This window comes from Trichomycterus rosablanca, chromosome 9, assembly GCF_030014385.1.
Source record: "Trichomycterus rosablanca isolate fTriRos1 chromosome 9, fTriRos1.hap1, whole genome shotgun sequence".
Classification (NCBI taxonomy): Eukaryota; Metazoa; Chordata; class Actinopteri; order Siluriformes; family Trichomycteridae; genus Trichomycterus; species Trichomycterus rosablanca.
In genome coordinates this window covers 34,207,515-34,235,122 of record NC_085996.1, presented here as the reverse complement: position 1 = coordinate 34,235,122, position 27,608 = coordinate 34,207,515, and the positions used below count along the sequence as shown (strand labels likewise).

At 38.4% G+C, this 27,608-nt stretch overlaps 1 protein-coding gene across 1 annotated transcript in view; it reads right to left on the bottom strand.

The window, feature by feature from the left end:
- Window positions 1-12,093: 12,093 nt before the first annotated feature.
- The window catches only part of fndc1 (fibronectin type III domain containing 1), a 56,082-nt gene continuing 40,567 nt past the window's right edge, over window positions 12,094-27,608 (bottom strand). Inside the window, exons 16-22 of the mRNA XM_063002527.1 lie at window positions 21,911-22,147; window positions 21,677-21,785; window positions 17,337-17,416; window positions 17,208-17,237; window positions 15,631-15,792; window positions 15,368-15,490; window positions 12,094-15,282 (exon numbers count right to left, since the gene is read on the bottom strand). Of these exons, the coding sequence (XP_062858597.1) occupies window positions 15,167-15,282; window positions 15,368-15,490; window positions 15,631-15,792; window positions 17,208-17,237; window positions 17,337-17,416; window positions 21,677-21,785; window positions 21,911-22,147 (857 nt within the window). The 3' untranslated portion in view covers window positions 12,094-15,166. The remainder of the gene's footprint in view (window positions 15,283-15,367; window positions 15,491-15,630; window positions 15,793-17,207; window positions 17,238-17,336; window positions 17,417-21,676; window positions 21,786-21,910; window positions 22,148-27,608) is intronic.

Sequence of the window (27,608 nt, the reverse complement as noted above, 5' to 3'; positions counted from 1 at the left end):
CCTCAGTCTGTCATTCACTCACTCACTCACTCACTCACTCAATCACTCACTCTGTCCCTCAGTCTGTCATTTACTTACTCACTCACTCACTCACTCACTCTGTCCCTCAGTCTGTCATTCACTTACTCACTCACTCACTCACTCACTCACTCACTCACTCTCTCTGTCCCTCAGTCTGTCATTTACTTACTCACTCACTCACTCACTCACTCACTCACTCACTCTCTCTGTCCCTCAGTCTGTCATTCACTTACTTACTCACTCACTCACTCACTCACTCACTCACTCACTCACGCTGTCCCTCAGTCTGTCATTTACTTACTCACTCACTCACTCACTCACTCACTCACTCACTCACTCACTCACTCACTCTGTCCCTCAGTCTGTCATTCACTTACTCACTCAGTCAGTGTTTAGCAAGCAGATATGTATCCAAAAGGAGGAGCTGTTGTCACTGTAGAAGTTTTAGTGCGAAGTTATTAAATGTCAAGCAAATCCATATGATTTTTTCTGACAGTGGAACAGTTGCTAATGTGGGTGCCCACAGCAGTGATGTTCACAAGTCACAAAATACGAGTCAGAGTCAAGTCACAAGTCTTTAGGCTAGAGTCCGAGTCAAGTCACAAGTCTTTAGGCTAGAGTCCGAGTCAAGTCACGAGTCAATATTATATACACAGAACATATATTGGAAATGTAGCATAGCAATAAACTAATAATCTGTAAGTTCAGATAAAAAACAACAACATATTAGCAACTGTATTTTGCTGTTTTACTTAATGCCTTTACTTTCCTAGTCATTGTGCAAAAGAATGTAATTTCCATAACAAGAAGGTTGAAAAATTGGCTGAAAATCCACTATATGACCAAAAGTATGTGGACACCTAACCATGACCTTGTTTTACATCCCTTTACATACCAGCCAATGATTGTGGCTGAAACATTTGAGTAACCAGGAGAGGTGTTTGGTTTGGTGTTTGGATAGGGACTAGTCATAACAGAAGGGCTGCGCTCAATAAATGAATACCTAACAATCCAGCATCTTAAAATGTAACATTAAATGGAGCTATGGAATAAATAAGGTTTGGGAGAAAGGACACGTCTGAAACTTTTCTCAACCTCTAACCGACTACCTATATATTTACCCATCATTCCGTTTCTTTATCCTTGATAAATTCTCACACCCACCTCCTCCCCATTTCCTAGACATCTCTTAATGTTTTTTCTCCTAAATGAATACATAAAAAAATTGGAATGGGCATGGGAATGGAGGGGGTGGCTGAACCACCGTAAACCCCAGCCCATCATTCCTTTACAGTCTCATAATCACTCCTTATTAACTACAGTTAAAAGTGTGGCCTGCAGTTGTAAATTAAATATTAATGCAAATGATATAGAGTAGTTTGTTCCCTTCAGCTTAACGTTCAGAAATCCTACCTCTAACTCAAAAGATCAACAATGTGTCCAAATGTCTGTGAAATGAGTTTACATCACACGTTTAAAAAAGGAAACTGTCAATATCTATGCTATAGCTGTGCAGGAGTGAATGGTAGCCATGGAGCTGGTGTGAGTTTTTCAGCAGTAACAGTGATCCTCCACCTGCAACGCATTAAAAACATAGGCAGGCACTCGGCCGGCCACTCCTGTGTTTTATTACTCTGACAGAGAGCGAGGCAAAATGAGGGCAGCCTCCAAAATTTTCCATCTCTCCTTACACACAACCAGGATCTGTGTTATACTGTTTTCCTGTAATTTTTTATGACAGCAGCAGTATAAGCTACTACCAAAAGGGAAAATTGGGTAAAAGGACAATGACCGGGGTTCAGTGTTCTATTTAAATTTTATCGTTGTATTTCCTGTTATAGTTATTTACTGAAGGTAAAACCTACAGAAAACTAGAACCAATATACTATTTGAATGGATCAAGTGTTGAAAAATTGAAAATACAGATACAAGACACATCAGGCCAGTCGTCAATTCAAACTGTTGATTATTTTGAACTATTTAATAGTAAAATGCTCTATGAACCAGTTTTCTGCATGTACAGAGAAATTCTCAAAGAAGAAAAACATAAATGTGGTGCTGTTTAAAAATGCTACTAAGCGGAATTAGCTGCTCAACAGAAAATCCACTTTTCCCTACATGTTTAATGGTGCTTTAAATAGAATATATTCCTCCATTGTATTAAAAAAATATAATTTTTAGATATACTTGGGGATTACTTAGCTCCAAACTGTCTATGTTCTATACTCCCCATTCCTGTCCAGACCTTTCAACACTTTATCTGTCAAGAGGGGAAATGAAAATCGAGTGATAATGCATTTAAGGATATGGGAGGTACTGGCAGTCTGTGTAGCTAGCCTGCTTTCATACTGGGGTTATTAAGGACAGCTACTGCACAGCTAAACTTGCTGGAGCAGTACTGGCTTTGTTACAGCTGGACAGTGTTTTTTCCTAATGATTTATAGTGGTAGTTAAAGAGAATTAAGCCTTAGATCACCTGTTTAAAGCTGCACAATAGGGAGGAGGTGAAAGAAAATCATTGAGCCGGTGGAGTCAAGTGGGGTCATGCTTTTTATGTGATTTTTTACATTTAAAATGGGTGTTGAATGAGTTTTGCACACTTTTCTCTTGAACGGTACCTAGTTACCTAGTCATCTTAATTCTTAAGTCTTTTAATTCACAGCACAGAACTGCAAAGAAATGCAAATGCTGGTGTACCTCATTAACTGACGAATTAGCATAGCTATGAGAGGTAAAGAGTCTGTCAGTTAAACAAATATTAACTCTATTACTGGTCTTTAAATTTCTTAAATAACAAAATAACATTACATATACACCGATCAGCCATAACATTAAAACCACCTTAATTCTACACACACTGTCCATTTTATTAGCTCCACTTACCATATAGAAGCACTTTGTAGTTCTACAATTACTGACTGTAGTCCATCTGTTTCTCTGCATGCTTTGTTAGCCCTCTTTCATGCTGTTCTTCAATGGTCATGACTCTCCCAGGACCACTACAGAGCAGGTATTATTTGGGTGGTGGATGATTCTCAGCACTGCAGTGACACTGACATGGTGGTGGTGTGTTAGCTGCCATGGGCAGCGTCCTGTGACCACTGATGAACGTCTAGAAGATGGCCAACTCAAAGAGCAGCAATAGATGAGCGATCGTCTCTGACTTTACATCTACAAGGTGGACCAACTAGGTAGGAGTGTCTAATAGAGTGGACAGTAAGTGGACACGGTATTTAAAAACTCCAGCAGCACTGCTGTGTCTGATCCACTCATACCAACACAACACACACTAACACACCACCACCATTTCAGAGTCACTGCAGTGCTGAGAATAATCCACCACCCAAATAATACCTGCTCTGTGGTGGTCCTGTGGGAGTCCTGACCATTAAAGAACAGCATGAAAGAGGGCTAACAAAGCATGCAGAGAAACAGATGTACTACAGCTAGTAATTGTAGAACTACACAGTACTCCTATATGATAAGTGGAGCTGATAAAATGGACAGTGTGTGTAAAAACAAGGAGGTGGTTTTAATGGTATGGCTGATCAGTGTATTACTGGTGGTGAAAGGCCGTATGAAATAGGAAAATCCACTGGTTCAGACACACAGCAGTTTAGGGTCTCATGGGAAAGTTGTGCAGATGTCTGCATCATGCCTAAACACACAGTAATTAATAGCCTCATGTCAGACAAGTGCAGAGCAGTGTTCTCTTATCCATGTGTCTGGCAGTCGCATTAGGGAGGGGCTGCTCGGTTGATTATGTAATACTTAAAATGAGTATAATTATTTGAATACAGACAGTGCCTGCACATTAGAAGCATTCATCTTCATTAGCCTGTTTGTATATTTTGTATGTTGTGCTCTTTTACAGTTTTAAAACACTCTGTTTATTAAAAGACAATGTATTTAATCCATTCGTTTAAGTTATGAACAGAACAGAAATGTTTCTTGTTGGTTGAATATATCTCATCTACAATTCTTTGACAGGTTTTCTCTGGCTTTGTCTGATTTGGCCAGTGTTTTGGCAAGTTCTTGCAATCTTGGAGTGAACAAACACAAACACTAAGGAAACTTAAGGAAACAGATCATTTATCTATTTCTCTGGGAAAAACAACACTGCATGCTTTTCCATTTGAAGTGTAAATTATAGGGCGCCCATGTGGTGCAGCGGGATATTCCACTAGCACATCAGGGCCGAGATTCTGAACTCCTCGGTTCGAAACTCGCCGTTGCCACCGGTCGGCTGGGCGCTATTTAGCGGGCATTATTGGCAATGCCTGCAGCAGACACGTTTCTGCTAGGGCGGGATGACCGGACTATGTGGGTGGGGTCTTCAAATGCTGTGTAAGGACCCTGATTAGCAGACAGATAGGCGTCTGTGCATAATGCGTGGGTGGAAGGGGGTTCCGCTAAGGGCTGCGCACGAGTCAGAGGGGCAGTGAGCAGCAATATACCCACCTCGACTGCAATCAGGGACCCCCCAGCAGCGGAAGACAAATTGACTACACTAAATTGGGAGAAAATAGGAGAAAATGCATCAATAAAATAGAAAAAAAAAGTAAATTATAAAACAAATAGAAAACACACGAGTCCAGGATCAGAATGGTTATGCACATAATTAAAAGTTAAATCTATACATATTAAAATTTTTGCAGCTTTTGGATTGTCAGTTCATTGAAGTTTGCATTTACTGGTGTTAAAAATTCCTCCTAGTTTAGTCTGGTCCAACATTTTGTCTGGATTAAACAGAATCTAGTATGTTTAGCCATGTACCTGTCAACAGCACTGCTGATCTGCTCAATGTTGAGATGTTTTGGTTGCAGCATTTATTCATGTGTTAGAACAGATACAACAGTAAGTGTGTACATGCACACTAATAATACAGATGTTTATGTTTTCAGGAGGTAGCAGTTTAATTAAGCGTTCACATAAACAACCTACTATGCTATTTAAATTCAGAATGAACGGATGGCCTTGTGTTAAAAAAAACAGCTGGTTCTACACATTTTTATATACAAATTACTTTTTATTTAATACAAGTAAGCAAGTGCTTAAGCTCATTACTTTTACATAAACATTCGGTTCCAGGGATCTATAAGCCTAATGCTTGAGTTGGGAGACCTCTGCAGTAGTTCTGGATGTTGGTGATTTATGTTTTCCTGACAATAGTTTTCTGAAGTGTTCTGAAGATAATGTGTTAGATTGAAAGAAAGTGCCTAGGTGATTGATATAGATATACTGTATATAGATATAGATAAGATAGATATACTGGTCACATATACAGGTGTACAGTACAATGAAATTCTCTCTTCGCATTTTCTGTATCTTTTAATTATGTTTTGGACTGTAGATGGTAAAAATGTGTACACTTGTATACACTCATACATGGAGAAAAGCTGTATTTTTTGGTTTCACGAGTTCACGTTGATGACATGCTTATGATGTGCTGCCGTAAAAAAAATATGATTAGCTTTAGACCCACCTGCTTGTCCCTGGATTTTATCATCTCAGAGAACAGAAAATGCAAAAAGCAAAATAATAATAATAATAATAATATTAATAACAATGATTATAATAATAATAATAATAATAATAATAATAATAATAATAAAAATAAAAATAATAAAAGTAATGTATTTGATCTAGTCATAACATCAATGTAAAATCATAAAACTAATTAGGATTACATACATTACATATCAGATTTTGAGAACACAACAATTAAAACCATAATTGAAGCCATTCATAGGTTTAGTAGTAATTGACCAAATACACATGCTCTTTCTTTTTTTTACAACCCCAAATCAGAAAAAGCTGGGACAGTATGGAAAATGCAAATCAAATAAAAACACAGTGTTCCTGACATTTACTTTGACTTTTATTTGATTGCAGACAGGATGAACCTGAGATATTTCATGTTTTGTCTGCTCAACTTCATTTCATTTCATCCATTCCTGCATTTCAGGCCTGCAACACATTCCAAAAAAGTTGGGACGGGGGCATTTTAGGCCTCCTGATGAGCAAAGACGATCAGAGGATCTCCAGTGTGTTGACAAACGTGTGAGAAAAATATTATTAATATGTTTAAAAACAATGAACCTCAAAGAAAGATTGGAAGGGATTTGCATATTTCTCCCTCTACAGTGCATAATATCATTAAACGATTCAAGTAATTGGGAGGAATTTCAGGGTGTAAAGCAACATATGCTGCCTTCAAGACGTCATCTGTTCCAGGGACGTTCATGCATTTTTTTCAACAAGACAATGCAAAACCACATGCTACACACATTACAAAGGCATGACTGTGGAAAAGAGGGTACAGGTACTGGACTGGCCTGCCTGCAGTCCTGACCTGTCCCCAATAGGGGCATTTTGAAACAAAAAATTAAACAATGACGACCCCGTACTGTTGCACATCTTAAGATGTGTTTGCAGGAAGAACGAGACAAAATAAAAGCTGAAACACTAAATCACTTGGTCTCCTTGGTGCCAAAACGTCTTTAAGTGTGGTGAAAAGGAATAGCAACATTACAAAGTGGTAAATGCTTTACTGTCCCAACTTTTTTTGGAATGTGTTGCAGTCCTGAAATGCAGGAATGGATGTTTTTTAAGAAATGAAATGAAGTTGAGCAGATAAAACATGAAGTATCTCAGGTTCATCCTGTCTGCAATCAAATAAATTGCAATTTTCAATGCCATTTTCCATACTGTCCCAACTTTTTCTGATTTGGGGTTGTAAGTAGATGGACTGTATGTTGTAAAATATGTAAAATAAAATGGACAAAAGTAAGTATTTGCATAAACTGATATTAAAGTAAGTATACTGGGTGTTCATGAGTATGCCCTCAGGTACATCAAGAATTGGATTATACAACTGGTTATATTTTGTAACTGTATTCATTGACGCAGTGAATCTGCTCTGTCTCTTAACAATTTTAATTGACCTTGACACGCAAACATCTACAACCTGTACCTGCTTGCTAATCATTTGGCATGGATGTGATTTACTGTGTGCTAGGCACAGGCTGTTGCTTGTCTTCCCCTGTCGATTCTATTCTTCTGGATTTCTTCTTATTGGCACTCAAGCCTGTCTGCATGCTTTTCTATCTTCTTCTGAGAGACCAACTTCATGTCAGCATTTCTATTTATTTACATTTAACAAATGTTTTGCCCTCCTCTCTACGACCCAGTACAGCCCTGACCGAGGTAAAGCGGTTAGTAAAATTAACGTATGTGACTTTCTATAACACTGCCATTTAAACAGGTAATGTGTGAATTTAAATCTCACATACAGCTACTCTCTGTAAGAAATTTTGTATGTTCTCTATGGGTGTGTTCAAAACCTAGTGAGATGCCTTACTGTCTTGCTGCCTACATACTATAGGCAGCTGCCTAAGAAGAGAGGATTCTAATAAGTCATTGGCTTATAAGGCAGGTTATTCGAACGCACTACTCAGACACATTGGCGGCTCCTTTCTTAGGGCAATCGGGCGATGCACCACCAAAGGGCGAAAGGGAAGAAATTTTTCTATTACATTAAACCAGTGTTAAACTAGCTGTGACTGTTATGGACAGTCTGTCTTGACTCTGAATATCGTAGTCCAATCAGGGTCGAGTTGTGTTCCGTACAGTACCGCCCCTTTTTTTCGAACTGTAGGCGCTGCAATACAATCTGTATGGGTTCCGGGAGGACTCGCACCTTTGGGCTTGCGTCACACGTAACCTGGTGTAGCGATAATTGGAGCAGCTAGCGATCTCGTCAACATGACTACCATGACTTCAGGATCTGCTGCACCTAAAATAAAATGCTATCTGATGAAGACTGAATTAAATTGTTAGCGTGAAGGCTTTACTTATTTTTATGATTAATGGTAAAGCTGGTCTCTCTCCATGTTCAAAGTTATTTGTGAGGGCAAACTGACAGATGATTTAAGATGTTAATTATTTAAGCTTTAATTTACCCATTGAACGGGTCACCTTGGCCATCATCGCAACAATTGCCCCCCCTGAGAGATTTGGCAGGAGCTGCCACTGCTCAAACAGCAATAACATCAGTTTTCGCTTACTAAGCTAACACAGCCTCATGCCATTCAAACCAATAGGATGGGGTGGCACAATGTGTTAGCATGTCAACTAACATCTCCCTCCATGTACCGAAAACAGTTAAAATCGCTGACAAGCCTGAACTTGCAAATAAATGACACTTGTGCAAGTTTATACAAATTAAAAATCAATAATAATTTATTTATGTTAGAAAATAACTCTGCACCGTCTGCCATCTTTTTTTTTTTTCTGTGAGAAAAGTTGTGCCGCATAAAATGCTGGGATTGCCTCCACCTCTAAGGCAGCATCAGATGCTCCCTCGTTCTTCAGTCAAAATACTGTTAAAATTTTAAGATATCTTACTAGTGAGCATATTAAGGCATCCAGGATTTTGAACAGCCTACTTCTTGGGAGCGCGCGTAGGATGACGTAAAATGCCGTCTATGTAGAGAGCTCACTAGGTTTTCGAACGCACTCTATTTGTCTAAATGTGGTTCTTCCACGTATTCCTTTCATTCCAGAATGATAAGGATTAAATAAATAAATGCTGTCATACATTTTCTGTTCTGTTACTTTGAGACTTGGCCTACATTTAATGTCCAGTGTTATTTGTTTTGTCAGATTTAAATTTTAGCTCTTTATTTCTGATGTAGAGTATTATTATAATACATAACCTTAAACCTCTAGTTGCGCAAGAGTCTTGCACACTGACCACACATCTTCACAAATCTGGCCTTAGTTTAGTGCAAATTAGAAAAAATCCAAACAAGACATGAGAATCTGCGTGTCCTTAAACCCTTGATTTTGTTTTATCCTCTGCAAAGCTTAGCTAGTACGCCAATGTTTATTTCTGTTTTTGGCACTCCTCACTTAAGAAAACTCTAAACCTATTAAGGGTCTTAAGTATAGATTTTGAACTGGTTTATCCACTTAGGATCAAAAATGTTGGCTCTTATCTTTCTGTTTCTTTTGATTTATCTTGTTTAAAATTATTATAGTTTTATGTTGGACATTTTTTAATAACAGTTGTATAATACTTTATTAGAAAATGTAATTTTTTTACATTTCATTTCCATAAACCTCTTTATCCTGATCAGGGTCATTCTGTCTGGCTCCACTGGGAAATCAGTACAAGCCATGAGTCCCCTAGAAAGGGCGCCATTCCCAATCATGTCTGTGTAGATGCCCAGCTGGCTGACAGCACCAATAGCTGGAAACCGTATCTTAGCTGTGGTGGGGTAGCACAATTATAATTTTACATACTGAATGGAGTTTCTTTTTTGTGTATTATTGTTATTGTATAATGGGCATCATGGGTTAAAAAGCATCCCCCACTCAACACATATGCAGTCCTGGATTAATCTTTGCTTAATTAAAACAATTCATTCATTTGTTTATTTTCATGGTGGCATGGTGGCTCGGTGGGTAGCCCTGTCGCCTCACAGCAAGAAGGTCCTGGGTTCGATCCCCAAACGGGGTGATCCGGGTCCTTTCGGTGCGGAGTTTGCATGTTCTCCTCGTGTCTGCGTGGGTTTCCACAGTCCACCAACATGCAGTCAGGTTAGTTAGAGACACTGAATTGCCCTATAGGTGAATGGGTGTGTGCATGTGTGATTGCCCTGCAATGGACTGGTGCCCCATCCAGGGTGTTAATGTGCCTTGCGCCCATTGAAAAGCTGGGATAGGCTCCAGCACCATACCCCCCCCCCACCCCCGCGACCCTAATTGGATAAGCAGTTAAGAAAGTGAAACTTCCTCTTGGTCATTGAGTCCAGCACCAACCAGAAACTTTGGACAGGGCACTGGGGTTTTCAGCAAAATTTAGAGTTTTTCTCCAAAAGCCCACATTATATATTATATTACATAACAAATGTCTCAATGGCATGCCCTGACATTTTATTAGCAAACTGTAAATTTGCCTGAGGAGCCATGTAGGAGCCAAGAGCCTGCATGTTTTGTTATATAAAGATCAAGCTTCACTGGTTATGGAGAAGAATAGTTGGTGCAACGGTGTATGATTTGTACCGTATTTAAAAGAAATTACAAGGATTAGCCAGTCAAACTGACTTTGGGCGACTTAATAAAAGACAGACATGTTGGGACTAAGAAACAACCAGCTAATTACTACAGCACACAATCATTATAAGATCAATGAGATTTAATAATCTAGTGCCATTTTACAACAATCAAACTAGTTAAACATTAATTAAAGATTTAGAATGATGTGTTAGGCTGTTATCAAGAATAATGTTGGGCGGCACGGTGGCTTGGTGGGTAGCACTGTTACTTGGTGGGTAACAAGGTCCTGGGTTCGATCCCCAGGCAGGGTGGTCCGGGTCCTTTCTGTGCGGAGTTTGCATGGGTTTCCTGCGGGAGCTCCGGTTTCCTCCCACAGTCCAAACACATGCAGTCAGGTTAATTGGAGACACTGAATTGCCCTATAGGTCAATGGATGTGTGTGTATGTGTGTCTGCCCTGCGATGGACTGTTGCCCCGTCCAGGGTGTTACTGTGCACTTTGCGCCCATTGAAAAGCTGGGATAGGCTCCAGCACCCCCTCGCGACCCTAATTGGATAAACGGTTAAGAAAGTAAGTGAGTGAGAATAATGTTTCATCTATACCAAACTGCTCTGGTGGCTTATGATAGCCCAGCGTCTTAGTAGAACACTTTACGTTAAATGTCACCTGTCTATATTGTATAGTTGAGATGGAAAAATGCTCATTATTAAAGTGATAACCAGAACTATTTGGTTGGATGCATGATATCAGTTTGATTGAACTTCAAGGTTTGCTTGGTCATACATGTAAGGACAGATTTAGGTTTAATACACTATACATGTGAAATAAATGTCCGCGCACGAGTCCCATTTTTTGAAAGAAAATAAAAACAAAGTCAAATAAAATCAAACAAAAAAGACGTTTTAGACTCTCGTTCTTTAATTCTTTTCCTCTTTCTGTTCGTTTTTCCTTGTTTTTAATTTCTTTCTCTTTCGAGCTGAAACTTTCTATGATTTAATCCTTTCTAAATTAATGGTAACATTTTCCAGCCCAAGTGGTGCATGACCTACTTTTTTAAAAGACACACATAGCAAGCACATACTGTAAGTAATATGTGGAAAACAGTTAAGCTCTTGTTTTAGTTGCCATGGCTAGCCACATTTTTAATATGCAATCAATTACAAATTACTATATTCCATAACCAATTATGTACATGTAGCTAGTTATACTGTGGTTGGAATGTAGAAATGATAAAAATCTTCGCAAAAACTTTTTTTTGTAAAATAAATATTGCTTTGTAGGTCACATAATAAAGCAATTACTGTTCTGGCCTTTTGCACATCCCTGAACAGTAAGCCAGTTGGCTGCCTTGTAGTTGGAAGAGAAAACAGGCTTCGTGTTTTTTTGCCGTAATGCAGAAAATAAATGAATTTCTTCAGTTTCCAAGTAACACCTGGTGTTTCCTTCAATTCTTTGATCTTAAGAAACCTCTAAACCCCTCATACGTAATATAATCACAAACAGACCTGTTTTATCTGTCATGCAAATACGTAACATGGATGAAGGTTATGTAAAAGGGATGATAGAAACATGCTTTGTGGTTAACCTTTTGGGTTGTTCATGGTATGAGGGTTTAATATAAACTATTTCAGTGAGCAACCTGCTTATGCATAGGGTCATCATTACATCTACTTTTACCTTACTTTACTTTTTCAGCATTTAGCAGACACTTTTAAAGCTATAAAGCTCAAAATATGAAAACAAAGTTCCAAACAGTTGCAGAACCCAAGACTTGCATTATGGAAGAATGACAAAGGATTCTGCTTTCAAAACTGAATCAAATGGAATTGTAAAGTGTTGTTAAAAAAGGGGAAGTAACGTGGTAAACTGGCTCTTGTTCTAGCTTTTTAGGAACATGGTGTAGACATCAAATTTGGAACAAGAGTTTTAAAAATTAATGTGAAGCTATTAAAATTGAAAATCTAATTTCAATTTACAGCAAATAAATGGACAAATCATGGCTTTTTTATTTTTATTAGCATTCACTGTTTAGTGAAGACTGTCCACATTTCTGAGTCGGGGTCTACACAAATTCAGCAGATCCATTTTAATATAATATTTTACAAGTTACATAATTATTAGGGTTTTGTTTAAAATACATGAATTGAAAGCATGAGTCATTTGCTTGCCCAAAAAACCCAATGGGTGAAAATATATACAATTAGTCCCAAAAGTGCCTTGTTTAAAGTCTCTGAGCTGTTTAGAACAAATCAAAGCAAGAAAGCAAGAATTTAGCAGCAGCTCATTGGAGTATAGAAACAGAAATCATGGTCTGGATTTTTCTTAATAGTGATTATAAAAAATGACCTGTATGATACAGTAGAATATTTAAATATTTGGACTTTGGAAGAAGAGCTAAAGAACAATCACAGTTAGCCAAGAGAAAATGTATTTTGGAGCTAACGTGTGGCACTATTCCATCATCAGAAAGGATAGCCAGAGTAAAAACTGTGCCAAATCAAATATGTGGTTGAATGATCCGCTGTGGCGACCCATAACTAAAAGACTAAAATCAACTACAATGAATATCGTGCTGCACTTCCATTTTCTAGAGAACAAGTGTTTTACTACACCATGTTTTAAAAGGGAAAAAAGGTCATTGTCTGTTGCATTTAACCCCTATTTAATGCATTTACTCATTTACAAATCCCATTTTAGGAAAAAACAGTTGAGAATCTGTGATTTGATAATTCTCTCGAATCTTTATTTAAGATTTATTTAACAAAAGTACAAACACAAAATTCCAATGTTTTCACTGAGCAATTTATATTAACTTTCTTATTAATTTAAACAATTGGGAAATGAGGATACTAATCGTGCAGTTTTGCAAGTGTAATTTTTGCTCATTTCTGCTTGATGCAAGACTTTAGCTGCTTATGGTCACCCTGTTTGATTCTCTTTCTTTCTGTGTCTATGAAGCCACTTTGTTGTAGCACATGCAGAATGAGACCTGGCATTGTCCTACTCGCCAAATGTCCCAACTTTTCTTCCTCTTTATGCCTAGTTCACACTATACGATCTTTGCCCTGATTTTCGCTTGTCGACTGGTCAGCGCTAGATTTGTCGGCTCGGGAGCAACTCGGCGTTTGCTCTCAATCGCTATGTGTGAACTACTCAACAACTCGATCCGAGCGGCTCACTGAGCACTCACCGAGCATTCGGTGACCGAAGAAAGATATCTAGTTTGTCAAATATCTGGATCTGAGTTGCCCAACTGGCAATGAGTGCTATGTCGACAGCCAATGAGAACGCAAGATACGGTGTGGGGGAACACAGGGGAGGAGATGTAAAAAGATGGGACAGGGGCATAATATAGTTTATATCAGAATACATCGGTATACACACAAGTTGTACAGTATTTCTGACCTTATTGTTCTCTACAAAACATAACACCAACGTTGCATTGCAAAAATATTTATTAACCTCGGACGTGGTATCATTAAACCTTTCGTCACTTCTCGCATGTGTTTTGGTGACAAAACGTAGTTTGGGAGACCAGAGAAGCTCGCCTGCGATTCCAGTTGGTGATAGATCATGTAGTGTGAAATCCCCTATCGCCGATCAGTCGTGTAGTGTGAAAGCCACACCGACTTGAAAGACTCCCGATTACAAGAGATCCAGTCGTATAGTGTGAACTGTACAGCGACCTGACGACTTGTAAAGTCGTGTAGTGTGAACTTGGCATTAGCTATACAACCTGTAACTTACTACAGTGATAAGCAGCTATAGTACACCTTGCCAAACTACGGATTTGAATTTGAACTCTATAGCAAATTCGAAAAATAATCCTGCAAAATATGAATGCACAGCTACTTAATATTTGATACATTTTGATGAAGTTTTGACATTAGCTTTAAAGTCTCAAAAGCTCTAATTGACTTATTAGAAGATTAAGAATTGTTATCAGGAACTGCCCGCTGATGACAGTTTCAGAGCGCACTGTTGCTTGTGTTAACATGGTTTAATTGGACGGTTGGTGTGGCAGCCAATGGTGCAGAATGGATTACATAAAATAATAACAAATTCTGAAAGCAAATTAGTGACAGATAATCAAGAAACTGAAGCTAAACTTCTACAACAGGACACTAATCCAAAACATACCTCAAACATTGACCATAGACTGCTTTAAATAACAAGAGGGCTTTTGTAATTGCACTTGAAGTCCCATGATTTACAAATAATGGATAAATCTTAACCATGCTATACATACAAGGTGGTTTCAAATGATTTAAGAACTAGAAGCAGTCTGCAAAAAAAGTGGGTGAATTTGTATAAAACATGTCTAAAAAGACTCCTAGCTGTGTTGACAAAGTGAGATTTAATTGAATTGTTCCATTTTTATAAAAGTTTTTCAGTATTTTTAATGTGGTAATAGGATTTACTTAATGTAAAATTAAAACATTAGTGGTTTCCATGTCTTCTAAAGTATCGTTATTCAGTATTCAACCTTTCCTGAGGAAATAAAACATAAAATCAGTTTATCAGCCCTAATATGGGCAATACTTTCAAGCCAACTGTCACTAAAAGTACTATGATACAAAATAAAAGTACAGAATGATTAAAGCTATTAGAAATGACAGATTTGGTAACATCAGTATTGTATAGGTCATTGTATTTTAAAGCTTCAGCCATTTTCAGTTGTGCTTGTGTTGTACACTGCAGGTCCTATTAAAACTACTACTGCATCATACATAGATAAATTATTACAGACTAATATAAAATTAAAAGCCATTTGGCCATTAAGGGTATAATATCCCTGAAAATGATTGTTTTTTAATAATTTGAGCACACATGCTTGTATTTCCTCATATACATACTGGTTTGAAAAGTGCTTAAGCTTAATATTTGAATAGTTACTTTATATAGAAATATGTTATTTGAAGTATTATATCCTCTTTGACAGAAACGGAGCGTTGGTTTAGGGTTCAGTTGTCATGGCTGTTCAAGTTCTTTTGTGGGAACTGGCAAACAGTGAAAGAAGGAGGCTGCAGTAAGGTGAAATGTGGCTGCCAGCAGGGACTGGCATTCCAAAAGTCCTTTGTTACCATTTTCCAGGGATTGGGACTCCACACTCATACCATCCCATGAAATTATGAGACGTACGCCTGCCTATTGGCCCAAAATTAACAGGCTCCTGTCTGTATGAGCGATAGTACCCTGAAATACAGAAAAATATGGTTGATTACACTGAAGGGCAATGTAGCCAGAGTAAAATGTAACTATTTTGAGAGATTTGTTGTACCTTGAGCTGGGGGTAGGTAGGTTGAGAGGCCATGTGGTCCTGTCCTTCCTTCCAAATGGGAATCTACGAACTGACAGTGGTCCTCTCCATTGCCAAAGCTATCAGCAATGCTGTAGAATGTGTCTGAAATAAGCATGTAAGACCACAGTTAACAGGTACTTATTAAACTTCAGGTACTCTGTAAGCATGGACAACTAACCAAGAGTATAACAAAATAAAAAAGAAAAATGATCAATAATTAAAGAAAGAATGTCCAATGGTACCTTTAAGCCCATCTGCCATAAAGATCTTGTAGCGCAGTGAGTTGCAGAGAACCACACCAACAAACTTCCTGTACCAGGTGCGCTTGACAAACTGACTTCCTTTACAAGAACTGTGGGTTGGATTGTATCTAAAAGTAAAAGGAATCCAGATAGGCTCGCCACCTAGGAGGAAAACAATGACCGGTGTGTTTCTATTCAGTATTTATAAACTTACTACATATTTATTACTGACATATAGTTTAGTTGCATCAACAGGTGCTAACTTAGTTGGTCTTAACTGCTAAACAGTATCAAACTAAATGTTTGCAGACTTTATTTACATTTATGGCAATCAAAGCAATTGAGGGTTAAAGGCCTTGGTCAGGGGCCCAACAGTGGCAACTTGGTAATGGTGGGGCTTGAACCAGCAACCCTTTAATTACTAGTCAAGATATTTTAAGCGCTGACCCACCACTGTCCTGTAAAGTTCAGGCTTTATTCTGTTAGTTCTTTATTCTGTTAGTTTTTTATTCTGTTAGTCCTTTATTTTGTTAGTCCTTTATTCTGTTAGTCCTTTATTCTGTTAGTCCATCTCATTGGGTTCAATTGTGACACTACAGTGATCACACTTGGGTACAAACCAAAACAACTATACTGTGAGAGATAACCTTGGTACTGGATATAGATTCCATAACAATAAAAAACAAAAATAGGTAGACACCTTTCCTAATTATTGAGTTTAGGTGTTTTAGCCGTACTGCTTGTTAACAAATGTACAACATCAAGTATATAAAATAGATTATATGCTTTATATTTTGTTGCACCAGTTTGGTAAAGCCTTTTTCCAGTTTCACTATGAAACACCAGTGTATAAGACTGGTGTGAAGAAACTCTTTTGGTTTGACCTCGGCCCCATTTAAACACCTCTGGGATAAATTTTATCATTAATTATAAGCCAGGTCTTTCTGTCCAACATCAGTACCATGCCTCACAGATGCCTTGTTGACTGAATGGGCACAGATTCCCGCAGACACTTTCCAAAACACCTTCCCAAAGGAGTGGAGTGTTATCTACAATGAGGGGACTAAGTCCATATTAATGCTGTTGCATTTGGATGCAATGTCAATTGAGCTCATGATCAGGTGGCCATATAGTTTAAATACTTTTACTGGCCACTTTATTAGGAACATCATACTAAATACTGAGTAGAACCCTCTTTGCTCTCAGATGTGCCTCAATTCTTTGTGGCAGGAAAACCACAAGGTGTTGGAAATGTTCCTTAACAATTTTCAGAATGCAGAGTGTATTCCTGCCCTGTGCCTAGTGTTTCAGTAAACCTGATCAGTTACTGAAGATAAATAAATGGAGAAGGAATAGACACGTCCACAATTAACTCACAAATATTTAAAGCAGCTGCCATAGAAACAGTCTAGACTTTGACGTTACATCTCCCTCCCTTAATGTTCTTAGGACATAAAATGTTGTTTATGACCGGTTGGTGTAATGGTCAGTAAATTATGACCGACTTAGTTTACAGCCACACAAAGGCCCTGGTGGTGCAACTGCATCTGAAATGCTTTGCAATAGATCTTCCGTACCTGGTGGTCTCTCTATAAGAAGTGGATCATCTGTAAAGAAAAAATATTTATTTAAAAGATATAACTTTTTCTTTTAATTATAGTAACATATTAAATAAGAATTGCTCCCAAACTGGAAAGTGTTCTTACCTGATTCTGTTACATAAGTTAACGTATCACTGATCGGACCTAGACCAAATATGTTCTTTGCTTGAACTCTGAAGTAATACCTAGAAAAAAAGAAGAAAAACGGACTCACCAAAAGCAATAAAAACCAACAGTGAGACAATAAAGTCGGAAGACTTATGGTAAGAAAGAAAGATGGTGAAGCATGGCTACGGCAATTACAACAAATACATAGCCAAGACTGAAGGAGAAAAACATAACAGTTTAGACCACAGGAAGCGAGAAAGGGGAAAAACAATAATTCAGCAAAGCACGGACTTATGTTTTAGCACAAGACTTGTTCAGCTTTTGACTTTCAGTTATTTGATCCATATAAAAGATAAAGCAATTTGAAAAACATGGTTAACTTTAAATTACATACACATGTTAACTACACTGTTAAAACAGGGAGTTGCTTGAGGTTAAATACTAATGCTTAAAATTCATTCTGGTAAAGCTAGTCACAACTGAAATGTAAGGATCAGCTTTAGGTTATATTACAAAATTCTTGGTGATTAATGTAACTTATTAGAAAAGGGCATAATGGGCGCACAGGTGGCGCAGAGGGATATTCCGCTAGCACACCAGCATTGAGTTTCTGAACTCCTCGGATTGGCGGAAGAGACGCCTGTGCAGAATGCAGGGGCGAGAAGAGGACGGCTGTACACGTGTCGGAAGAGGCGTGTACAGTGACATGCTCTCCTTCGATGCAATCTGGTATCTCTCAGCAGCCGTAGACAAAATTGAGTGTGCCAAATCGGGAGGAAAATGGGTAGAAAATGCATTAAAAAAAAAAAGAACAGGGCATGATAATGGGGAAAAACACATCGCTAACAGCTTAGTTAATTATTTTTTGGGGAAATTTCTGGACAGGCCATAAAAATAGTTTAAATAAAATGCACACATGGCTACAAAGAGCTGCTGTGGGTATCTGACAGAGCTCTTGCTTCACAGCGGTGCAGAGTGTTCTGTTATGAGGTTTATGAGACAGACACAAGTCACAGACTGGTGAGAGTAAGCTGAGTAAAGCCTGCTTTAATGGAGCTGCCAAAGATCAACCATCAGGACATGTGCTCCACATTAGCTACTTTCTGCAACATAAAAAGGCAGTTTTCTTTAGCTCGTTTGAAACGAACCACACGTGTAATCTTGTTCCTTTTGAATTACTGAGTGCTGAACTCACTGCTGTCTTCTTTGGATCAAGGAGACAGACCAAGAGAAAGACTGGGAATAGGAACTGCTGTTGAAAAACAAACATAATCCTCTACAATACATGACGAAACTTCTGAACTGAAGCCATGCTTCACATGGCCAAAAGTGTTTTTCAATATAAGTTTGTATGACCAGTACAAGGACACTCATTGGTAACATGTTTAAACAATTAAGTATTTAGCCAAGCATCTTTTATAGACAAACATAGTCGTTTGAAATCTGAACAACGTGGCACTGCAATTACATTTATGGCACTTAGCAGATGCTTTTATCCCAAGCGATTTTACTGAATGCAATTCAAGTATTGAGGTTTAAGTGCCTTGGTCAAGTGCCAACAGTGGCAGTGATGGGGCTTAAAGAAATACAGAGGTACATGTGTTGGCTTCACACACCAGTGAAAAACAGGACCAGACCAAGCAGCACGGTATCCTGGTCTAGGAGACAATGGCCAAAAAGGCAAAGCAGAAGGACATGACTCTTAACGTGGCTCACTGCCAAACTACTTCAGCAGCTGAGTCACGTTACACAAAGCGATGATACGGAATAATTTAATAATGTAAACTCTATCATGTGGTGAAAACAGAATATGACTGATGGTTTGAGCTAAGTCCTTAATTCCCCATAGCTTATATGAAAGAAAATACTTATGCAGATGACTTTGCGTCCACAATTTTATAGGGTCTTTTGCTGTTTGCTTTTGCTGTGCAGAGTTTGGTGAGAAAAAATATGGACCAACTTTGCAAACCGTTTCTGACATCGTTGTGTTTATATATATATTTTGTTTTTTTATATGCATTTTTCTCCCCTTTTCCTCCTTTTTAGCGAGTCCAATTGCCCGATTGCGTCATGCTTCCTCTCCACCAATGCTGATCCAAGCTCTGATTGAGGAGAACGAAGCTAACCCACACCCCCTCCGACGCGTGTGCAGCATGCCGTATGCATCTTGTCACCTACACTTTGAGGAGTGCAGTGCAGATCAGCACTGTGTACGGAGAGACACACCCTGAGAGCACTCTTTTCCCATCTCTGTGCATCTCTGGCTTTTTTTTTTATATACCGCCACTATCTGAACAACAGGCCAATCGTTGTTCATGTGGCTGCTCAGCCCAGATGGCAGGCAGAGCTGAGACTCGATACGATGTATTCGAGATCCCAGCTCTGGTTCCAGCATGTGCTTTTACTGCTGCACCACCTGAGCGGCCAACTTTGCAAACTTTGTTTCTGACCTGTGTGTTTAACTGGAATGCCGATTGTGTCTGACCTTACAAAAGCTCTTTGACAATGAGAGAGCAAAGTAGAGGCTGATTTGATTTTGATTTTAATGGTTTTGGAATGACAACATTAGTATTTGTCTGGTAGGTGTGATTAGTATTAATTAGGAAATTACTTTTATAAACCAATTCATAATTTATGCTCTGCGTAACAGACCTTTGCAAGCTTGCTTACAATAAATGTTCTACTGCAGCATGGAGATATTCACCTGGCAGTTTTTCCCATGCAAAGATGTGAATTTAGATTCAGTTTAATGGTTAACCATGATTTACTGGAACTTCTCAACCCAGACATGGTGAAATCATGATTGAAACATTATCTTAAGCATTCTCCACTGAGCCGAGCTTTCCTAGTTTTGTGTTTTGTTGCCATACAGCTAAAGCCAGTCATAACACATGAACAAAACAGCCGCAGGGATACAAAGCAACAGAGGTTAATGGCACGTAGCTCTGCCTCGGTGAAAAGTCTGGGTACTGCAAAACATTCAACTAGAATAAAAGATGGTGTTTGGATTGCGGTTTGATGTTGGAAACATGACATCAGCTCTTCCTCAGTGTTGATACGAGTGAGATCTGTGATTTATCAAAAAGCTTGAAGTTTGTCCCCATATTCTGTCACGCTCAAGGGCTTGTGGATAACACGATACATTCTTAAACGAATAAATCCGGTTTGTTTCCACATTCTGTGCCAGTTTTTGTATGTGTTGTATGTTGTATTTATTTCACTCTGTGGCTTAAATTTCGGATGCAAATGCATCACACAAAACTAGCTTGGTCTTAAAATGTACACTTGCAAGAAAAAGTTTGTGAAACCTTTTAAATGACCAGAATTTTTACATTTATTTATTGAGTCATAACAAATGATTAAATAATAACAATTACACTGATCAGCCATAACATTAAAACCACCTCTTTGTTTCTACACTGTCTATTTTATTAGCTCCACTTACCATATAGAAGCACTTTGTAGTACAATTACTGACTGTAGTCCATCTGTTTCTCTGCATGCTTAGTTATCCCCCTTTCATGCTGTTCTTCAATGGTCAGGACCCCCACAGAGCAGGTATTATTTAGGTGGTGGATCATTCTCAGCACTGCAGTGATAATTACATGGTGGTGGTGTGTTAGTGTGTGTTGTGCTGGTATGAGTGGATCTGCTGGAGTTTTTATACACCTCACTGTCCCTGCTGGACTGATAATAGTCCACCAATCAAAAATATATCTAGCCAACAGCGCCCCATGGGCAGCATCCTGTGACCACTGATGAAGGTCTAGAAGATGACCAACTCAAACAGCAGCAATAGATGAGCAATCGTCTATGACTTTACATCGATAAGGTGGACCAACTAGGTCAGAGTGTCTAATAGAGTGGACAGTGAGTGGACACGGTATTTAAAAACTAAAGCAGCGCTGCTGTGTCTGATCCACTCATACCAGCACAACACACAACTAACACACCACCACCATGTCACTGCAGTGCAGAGAATGATCCAACACCCAAATAATACCTGCTCTGTGGTGGTCCTGTGAGGGTCCTGACCATTGAAGAACAGGGTGAAAGCAGGCTAAAAAGGTATATAGAGAAACAGATGGACTAGAGAAACAGATGCTTCTATATGGTATGTAGAGCTGATAAAATGGACAGTGAGTGTAGAAAAAAGAAGGTGGTTTTAATGTTATGACTGATCAGTGTATACTTTCCATGTTTTTAATTAATTAATTTGAATTGAAGTTAATTATTTTTTAATTTAAATTCTTTTCAGATTTTAATTCTAATTTAGAAACTTCTGACACTTTAAGCAATGCACAATACTGTGTGTTTACACTAAAAATTTAGTTTACCTTGAGTTTGGTTTGAGGTTCTCTACAGGTAGGTCAGTGCTATTTGAGAGGCGATATGACCATTTGTTGTTAAGAACATCATCATAGGAGGCACTGTGCACCATGTACCCTGCAGACAGTGACAAAAACACAGAACAAATTTCTCAAATTCTAAAACATTTAAAAGCTGAATTTACAGCTAATTGTGTTGTCATGTTAACCAATATCTCGATTTGTTTGATTGACCATGCTTACCGGACACCATGTCGTCCTTCAGTGGGCGGGCCCAGTCCAAGATTACAAATGAATGACACCCTTCCATGGCAATCACTGTAATGTTCTGGGGTTTGTGTTTGGGTGGCTGCCTCTGGCTGGCTATTATGTTGTCCTTTTCTATAAGATCTGCAAGGACATCCACCTGTAGGTACTCCAGAGCTTCGGTCAGAGAACATGGAGAACCTGGATCCTTCTGGATATAGTTCACATAAGGAGCTGAAAGGAGAGAAATTGAGGTCTAAGAGTTAACAACAAAATACAAAAACTAAAATAATTAGTAATTAGAGAAGAGACACATTTACGTTTATATGTGTAAAAAAAACATGTGATTTATATATAATATATAAAGTGTATATAAAGTGTATATAAATATATACACCAATCAGGCATTACATTATGACCACCTTTCTAATATTGTGTTGGTCCCCTTTTTGCTGCCAAAACAGCCCTGACCCATCGAGGCATTGACTCCACTAGAGCCCTGAAGGTGTGCTGTGGTATCTGGCACCAAGATGTTAGCAGCAGATCCTTTAACTCCTGTAAGTTGTGAGGTGGGGCCTCCATGGATCGGACATGTTTGTCCAGCACATCCCACAGATGCTCGATTGGATTGAGATCTGGGAAACTCAGAGGCCAAATCAACACCTCAAACTCATTGTTGTGCTCCTCAAACGATTCCTGAACAATTTTGGCTTTGTCGCAGGGCGCATTATCCTGCTGAAAGAGGTCACAGCCATCAGGGAATATCATTTCCATGAAAGGGTGTACATGGTCTGCAATAATGCTTAGGTAGGTGGTACGTGTCAAAGTAACATTCTGACACCTTTCTATCAGAACCAGCATGAACTTCTTCAGCAATTTGAGCTACAGTAGCTCGTCTGTTGGATCGGACCACATGGGCCAGCCCTCGTTTCCCACGTACATCAGTGAGCCTTGGCTGCCCATGACCCTGTCGCCGGTTTACCACTGTTCCTTCTTTAGACCACGTTTGATAGATACTGATCACTGCAGACCGGAAACACCCAACAAGAGCTGCAGTTTTGGAGATGCTTTGACCCAGTTGTCTACAGAAATAAACTGGATGCAGGCCAATTTCATTATTTGATCAGGTCATCAGATAAATGAGCTGATCAACTGTACATTGCAAATCAGGATATGAACATATTTCCCTACATTGCTGTTCTTTTTTTTTTTTTACTTAAGTTGCAAGTTCTGAATATTTTCCCAAATAAATAAAATAAATGTTTTACTTAAAGTTACAGACTGTGTATTTTATATTCCTGGTATAGTCTCGATGACTGAATGGATGCTTTGACTTTGTGTGGTCTTTTGCTTTTGGCTGGGATTAAGTTATAATTTTGTTTGTTTATCTGTTAATCATTCAGCAGTTTACAGTCATTTTACTGGTGGTCCTTGTGGTTCAGTTATTGTTGTAAAAGCAGGGAACACTTCCAGAAATTTGTTTGGGCCACAAGATGAGGAAAAGTTATTAATCTACCTGCTGCATTAGCTAAGTCTTTGAAGCATGGACACAATGTTTATTGTGTGACAGAAGATATCACCTGTTTTTAATCATACTGATTTGCTTAGAACATAATACAGACATATGAGCAAATGCACCTGTTTTATGCTCACTGTTGTGCACTTCTCACATTCAAATCTGGATCTTAAAGTACAAAACGTTTTGAAGCCTCAGCCAAATACATAAAACCGTTTGATAAAACGGTATTAGCCAAGTGATTCCGTGCAGACTGATGCATGCTAAAATGGCGATGTCATAAATGGCGGGTCACGCCTCACTACTGAATCACGTGGTGTCCAGCACCTGAAGGAATTAAAAAATCTAAATGAAATATATTTAACCAAGGTAGAAATTAAGATGGCTAAAAAAACACCAACAAAAAGGGGGGCAATTGCAGATAAATATGGCGGCCAAAATAATGGAAACACAGTAACAAATAAAGGACATAAAACTATTAGCAGCCCGAAGCGGAGAAAGTGGATTGAACAGAGATAGTGTAGGACTGAGAACTGTAACGGACAGCCCTGGCAATCTGCAATAACTCAGTTCTTAGAGTTGATTTGACAGTTATTCCACACAAATGCATATCTTACATGTACACTGATCAGCCATAACATTAAAACCACCTCCTTGTTTCTACACTCACTGTCCAATTTATCAGCTCCATTTCCAGCAGTGTCAGCGAGGTGTGTAAAAACTCCATTAGCGCTGCTGTGTCTGATCCACTTATACCAGCACAACACACACTAACACACCACCACCATGTCAGTGTCACTGCAGTGCTGAGAATGATCCACCACCTCAATAATACCTGCTCTGTGGTGGTCCTGTGGTGGTGCTGACCATTGAAGAACAGCATGAAAGGGGGCTAACAAAGCATGTAGAGAAACAGATGGACTACAGTCAGTAATTGTAGGACTACAAAGTGCTTCTATGTGGTAAGTGGAGCTGATAAAATTTACAATGTGTGTAGAAACAAGGAGGTGGTTTTAATGTTATGGCTGATCGGTGTATATTCGCACTTTGATGATGTTTTACCGCACCACTTAAGCCAAGCCCTGAATTCAGACTGAGGGTTTTTCAGAGGTAGGTTATGCCAGATGAGGAATAGAAGGGGTTGAAATAACTTTATCTATGAATTAAAAGGAATATCTACACACTTTTAGCTGTTTACTGTATTACAAACCTAGATACATGATAATGTTCTTTATTGAAACTTTCAGTATCTCTGGAGATACCTTAGTGTTAATAAAACCATCATGCTGTTTCTGTTTGACATTTGCACTCGTTCTCCCAGCACAGCAAACCAAGCAGCAAGCCTGATCATTACTGAAAGACTTCTTTATAACACAACGCATAGTTGGCTTGTTATGTTGATCTCATTCTTTAGAGTTTTCTGGTATGTTTTTCCAGACAAAGCATTTGATGTTAAGTTAGAGCCAAGAAAAGCAAATCAGAGGAGTGGTGAGACACTGTGAACTCTGAGAACTCTGGCTAACAATCAGACAGTATAGGTAGCTTTTTGACCTATTTTCATCTACAGTGATGCAAAAAGCAAGTACACCATTTTTTTAGTTTTCATATTTTCATATTTTTTATATTTATGGCATAACTGTAACATGGCAGCTACTAAAGTACTCAGTAGTGACCCGTGTTAACAGTCATGTCCATCTGCCATTCTGTTCATTTTTTTTTCTTAATTGACATCAGCTGTGTCTCTTAAGCATTAATTTGCTTCAAGTGGAAGTTTTTCTATCTGTCACAGTTTCTTCATGCTTGCCAGCTCCTCTGTTGGCAAACCTGCTATTTCTCTGATGCTGTGATGCTCCAGTCAATTTCATAGATGCTTTTATCCAAAGCAACTTACAATTGTGACTGAATATAATTTGAGCAATTAAGGGTTAAGGGCCTTGTTCAGGGGCTCAACAATGGCAACCTGGCAGTGCTTGAACTGGCAACCTTCTGATCACTAGTGTAGTATCTGGCGTGTGAATAGGTGAGTAAATGTGGGTGTTTTCCTAAATTGTATCCAGTGTTTCCAGGTGGTACTGGACCTGCCATGACCATGACTAAGATAAAGCGGTTAGTAAAATGGTTAAATGTATAAACCACAGATGGTACATTTACTAGGCACTGCAACATTTTACTGAATGGTGTTTCAAACTTTAATCAACCACTTTATTTTGGTCAGAGTGGCAGCAGGTTGGATTTCACCGGGAAACACTGGACGCAAGCCAGTTATACTCTGGAAAGGGCGCTGATCCATTGCAAGACTTCAGTCATTTTTCAACTACTCCTCAAAAATAGTGTATAGTGTCTGTGTAGACACCCAGCGTCTGATAGTGGTGGGCTAGCATAGTAGATCGCTGCGCCGCTAACACCTTGGGTAATTATTGTGAGTATATCGTGCCAAAACAACCTTCCCCGTGATAAAATCGCAGTAACGCACGGTCTCTCGTGACTTATTGCTTTAATCTTAAATGAATAACCGATTTGAATCGTGACACGTGTATCAATTTTTTACTGTCTTGTGGTACATTGTTACATCCCTAGTCACAATTATGTCTTATTTTCCAAGACTCACTGTCAACATAAAATATAATAAAATACAACAATGTTCAATTTATAAATGTTTTTATTTACAAAAACACTTACCAAAAGCATTCTTCCGCGACCCCAGGTAGTTCGTTAACAGTGTTGCTAGGCAACATGAGGGCGAACATAACATTCACTTTTTCTTTTCAGTGGCGTATTAATATGGAATGATGTGAGGTGGTCATAGGTGTGCGTTTATCGGGGATTTTACAACGGCTTCGAACGCGGCTCAGCCAATCAGTTTTTAGGACCGGAACTATCCGTTTTATAAGAATCAATATTCACTTCAAACAGCAGAGGGCACTGGCGCTATTCACCTCGCCTGGTTAAAGTCACTACAGGGTTGCCAGGTTCGGAATTTTCCAGCCAAATTTATTTCTTTATTTGTATTATTCATTTATTTATATAATGTTGGGTTTGTTGTAAAATTTAATTTCAGTTTTTTTTTTTTACTCAATAAGCATTTTTTGGCATAGTTTGTACCTACCTAAAAAATAAAAGGGCATTCATTATTTAGATAAATAAAAGATAAGCACAAATAAAAAAAGTATTTTTTTTTAAATAAATAAAAAAAGAAAACTTTGTCTTCAATTTCATTTTGTTTAAACAAATCGGGAAAAAATCGTACCGTGAACCCAGTATCGTGAATCGTATTGCATCGTGGGTAGAGTGTATCATTACATCCCTAATTGTGACAGCTATATGCTGTCATCTGGGGCCTGGTGACCCCAATACCCTTTCATTACTAAATTATAAATGGTTAGGGTTTGTGTGCATTTCATTAGTTGGGAACTATATGAAGTAAAAACACGATGAAAGCTTACTGGCCAATTGTTTGACCAATTAGCCAATTGCTAAGGTACAGTAGACCCTTGACTTACGAATTTAATTGGTTCCAAAATGTCAAAATGTTCGTTAGTTAAACCTATTTTTCCCATAAGAAATAATGTAAATACAATTAATCCGTGCCAGACCTCCCAAACCACCCCCTTACCTAACCTTTCTAATATCTTAAATGGTCTTTTTTGTTATAAATACAAGTATATTTTCCCTTAAATCTTAAATTATAGAATAGACATTACTGTAATAAATAATAATAAACAACAATACACAGTAGTACTGTACTGTACATAAAAAACACACCACATTTCAGTACAGTATGTGTGCTGTACCATACACCATAATACATTGTATCTAGCAGAAACAACAATAACTCTCATATTTCTGTATTATTTCCTTCTTTATTTCAATAGTGTTGTATTTTGTAGGTGTAACTGCACGAAAGAAAGAATACATGACTTCCTTCTTCTTTCTTACTCACTGTCCTCTCTGTCTGAAACACAGTGACAGCTACTGGTAGGAGTAATTATACAACATTAAATAGTAATAGATTTGTTCATTTTCTCACCACTACACTTTCTCTGGGGCCCTTTTTATATAGTATGTACAAAATATAAATAAAACCCTCAAAAAAACACCGTCCGCTGTCCGAATGTTTGCTCACTGTATATATACAGAGAGAGAGAGACGGTCGGAGTCAACTTGTTCATGACGTCACGT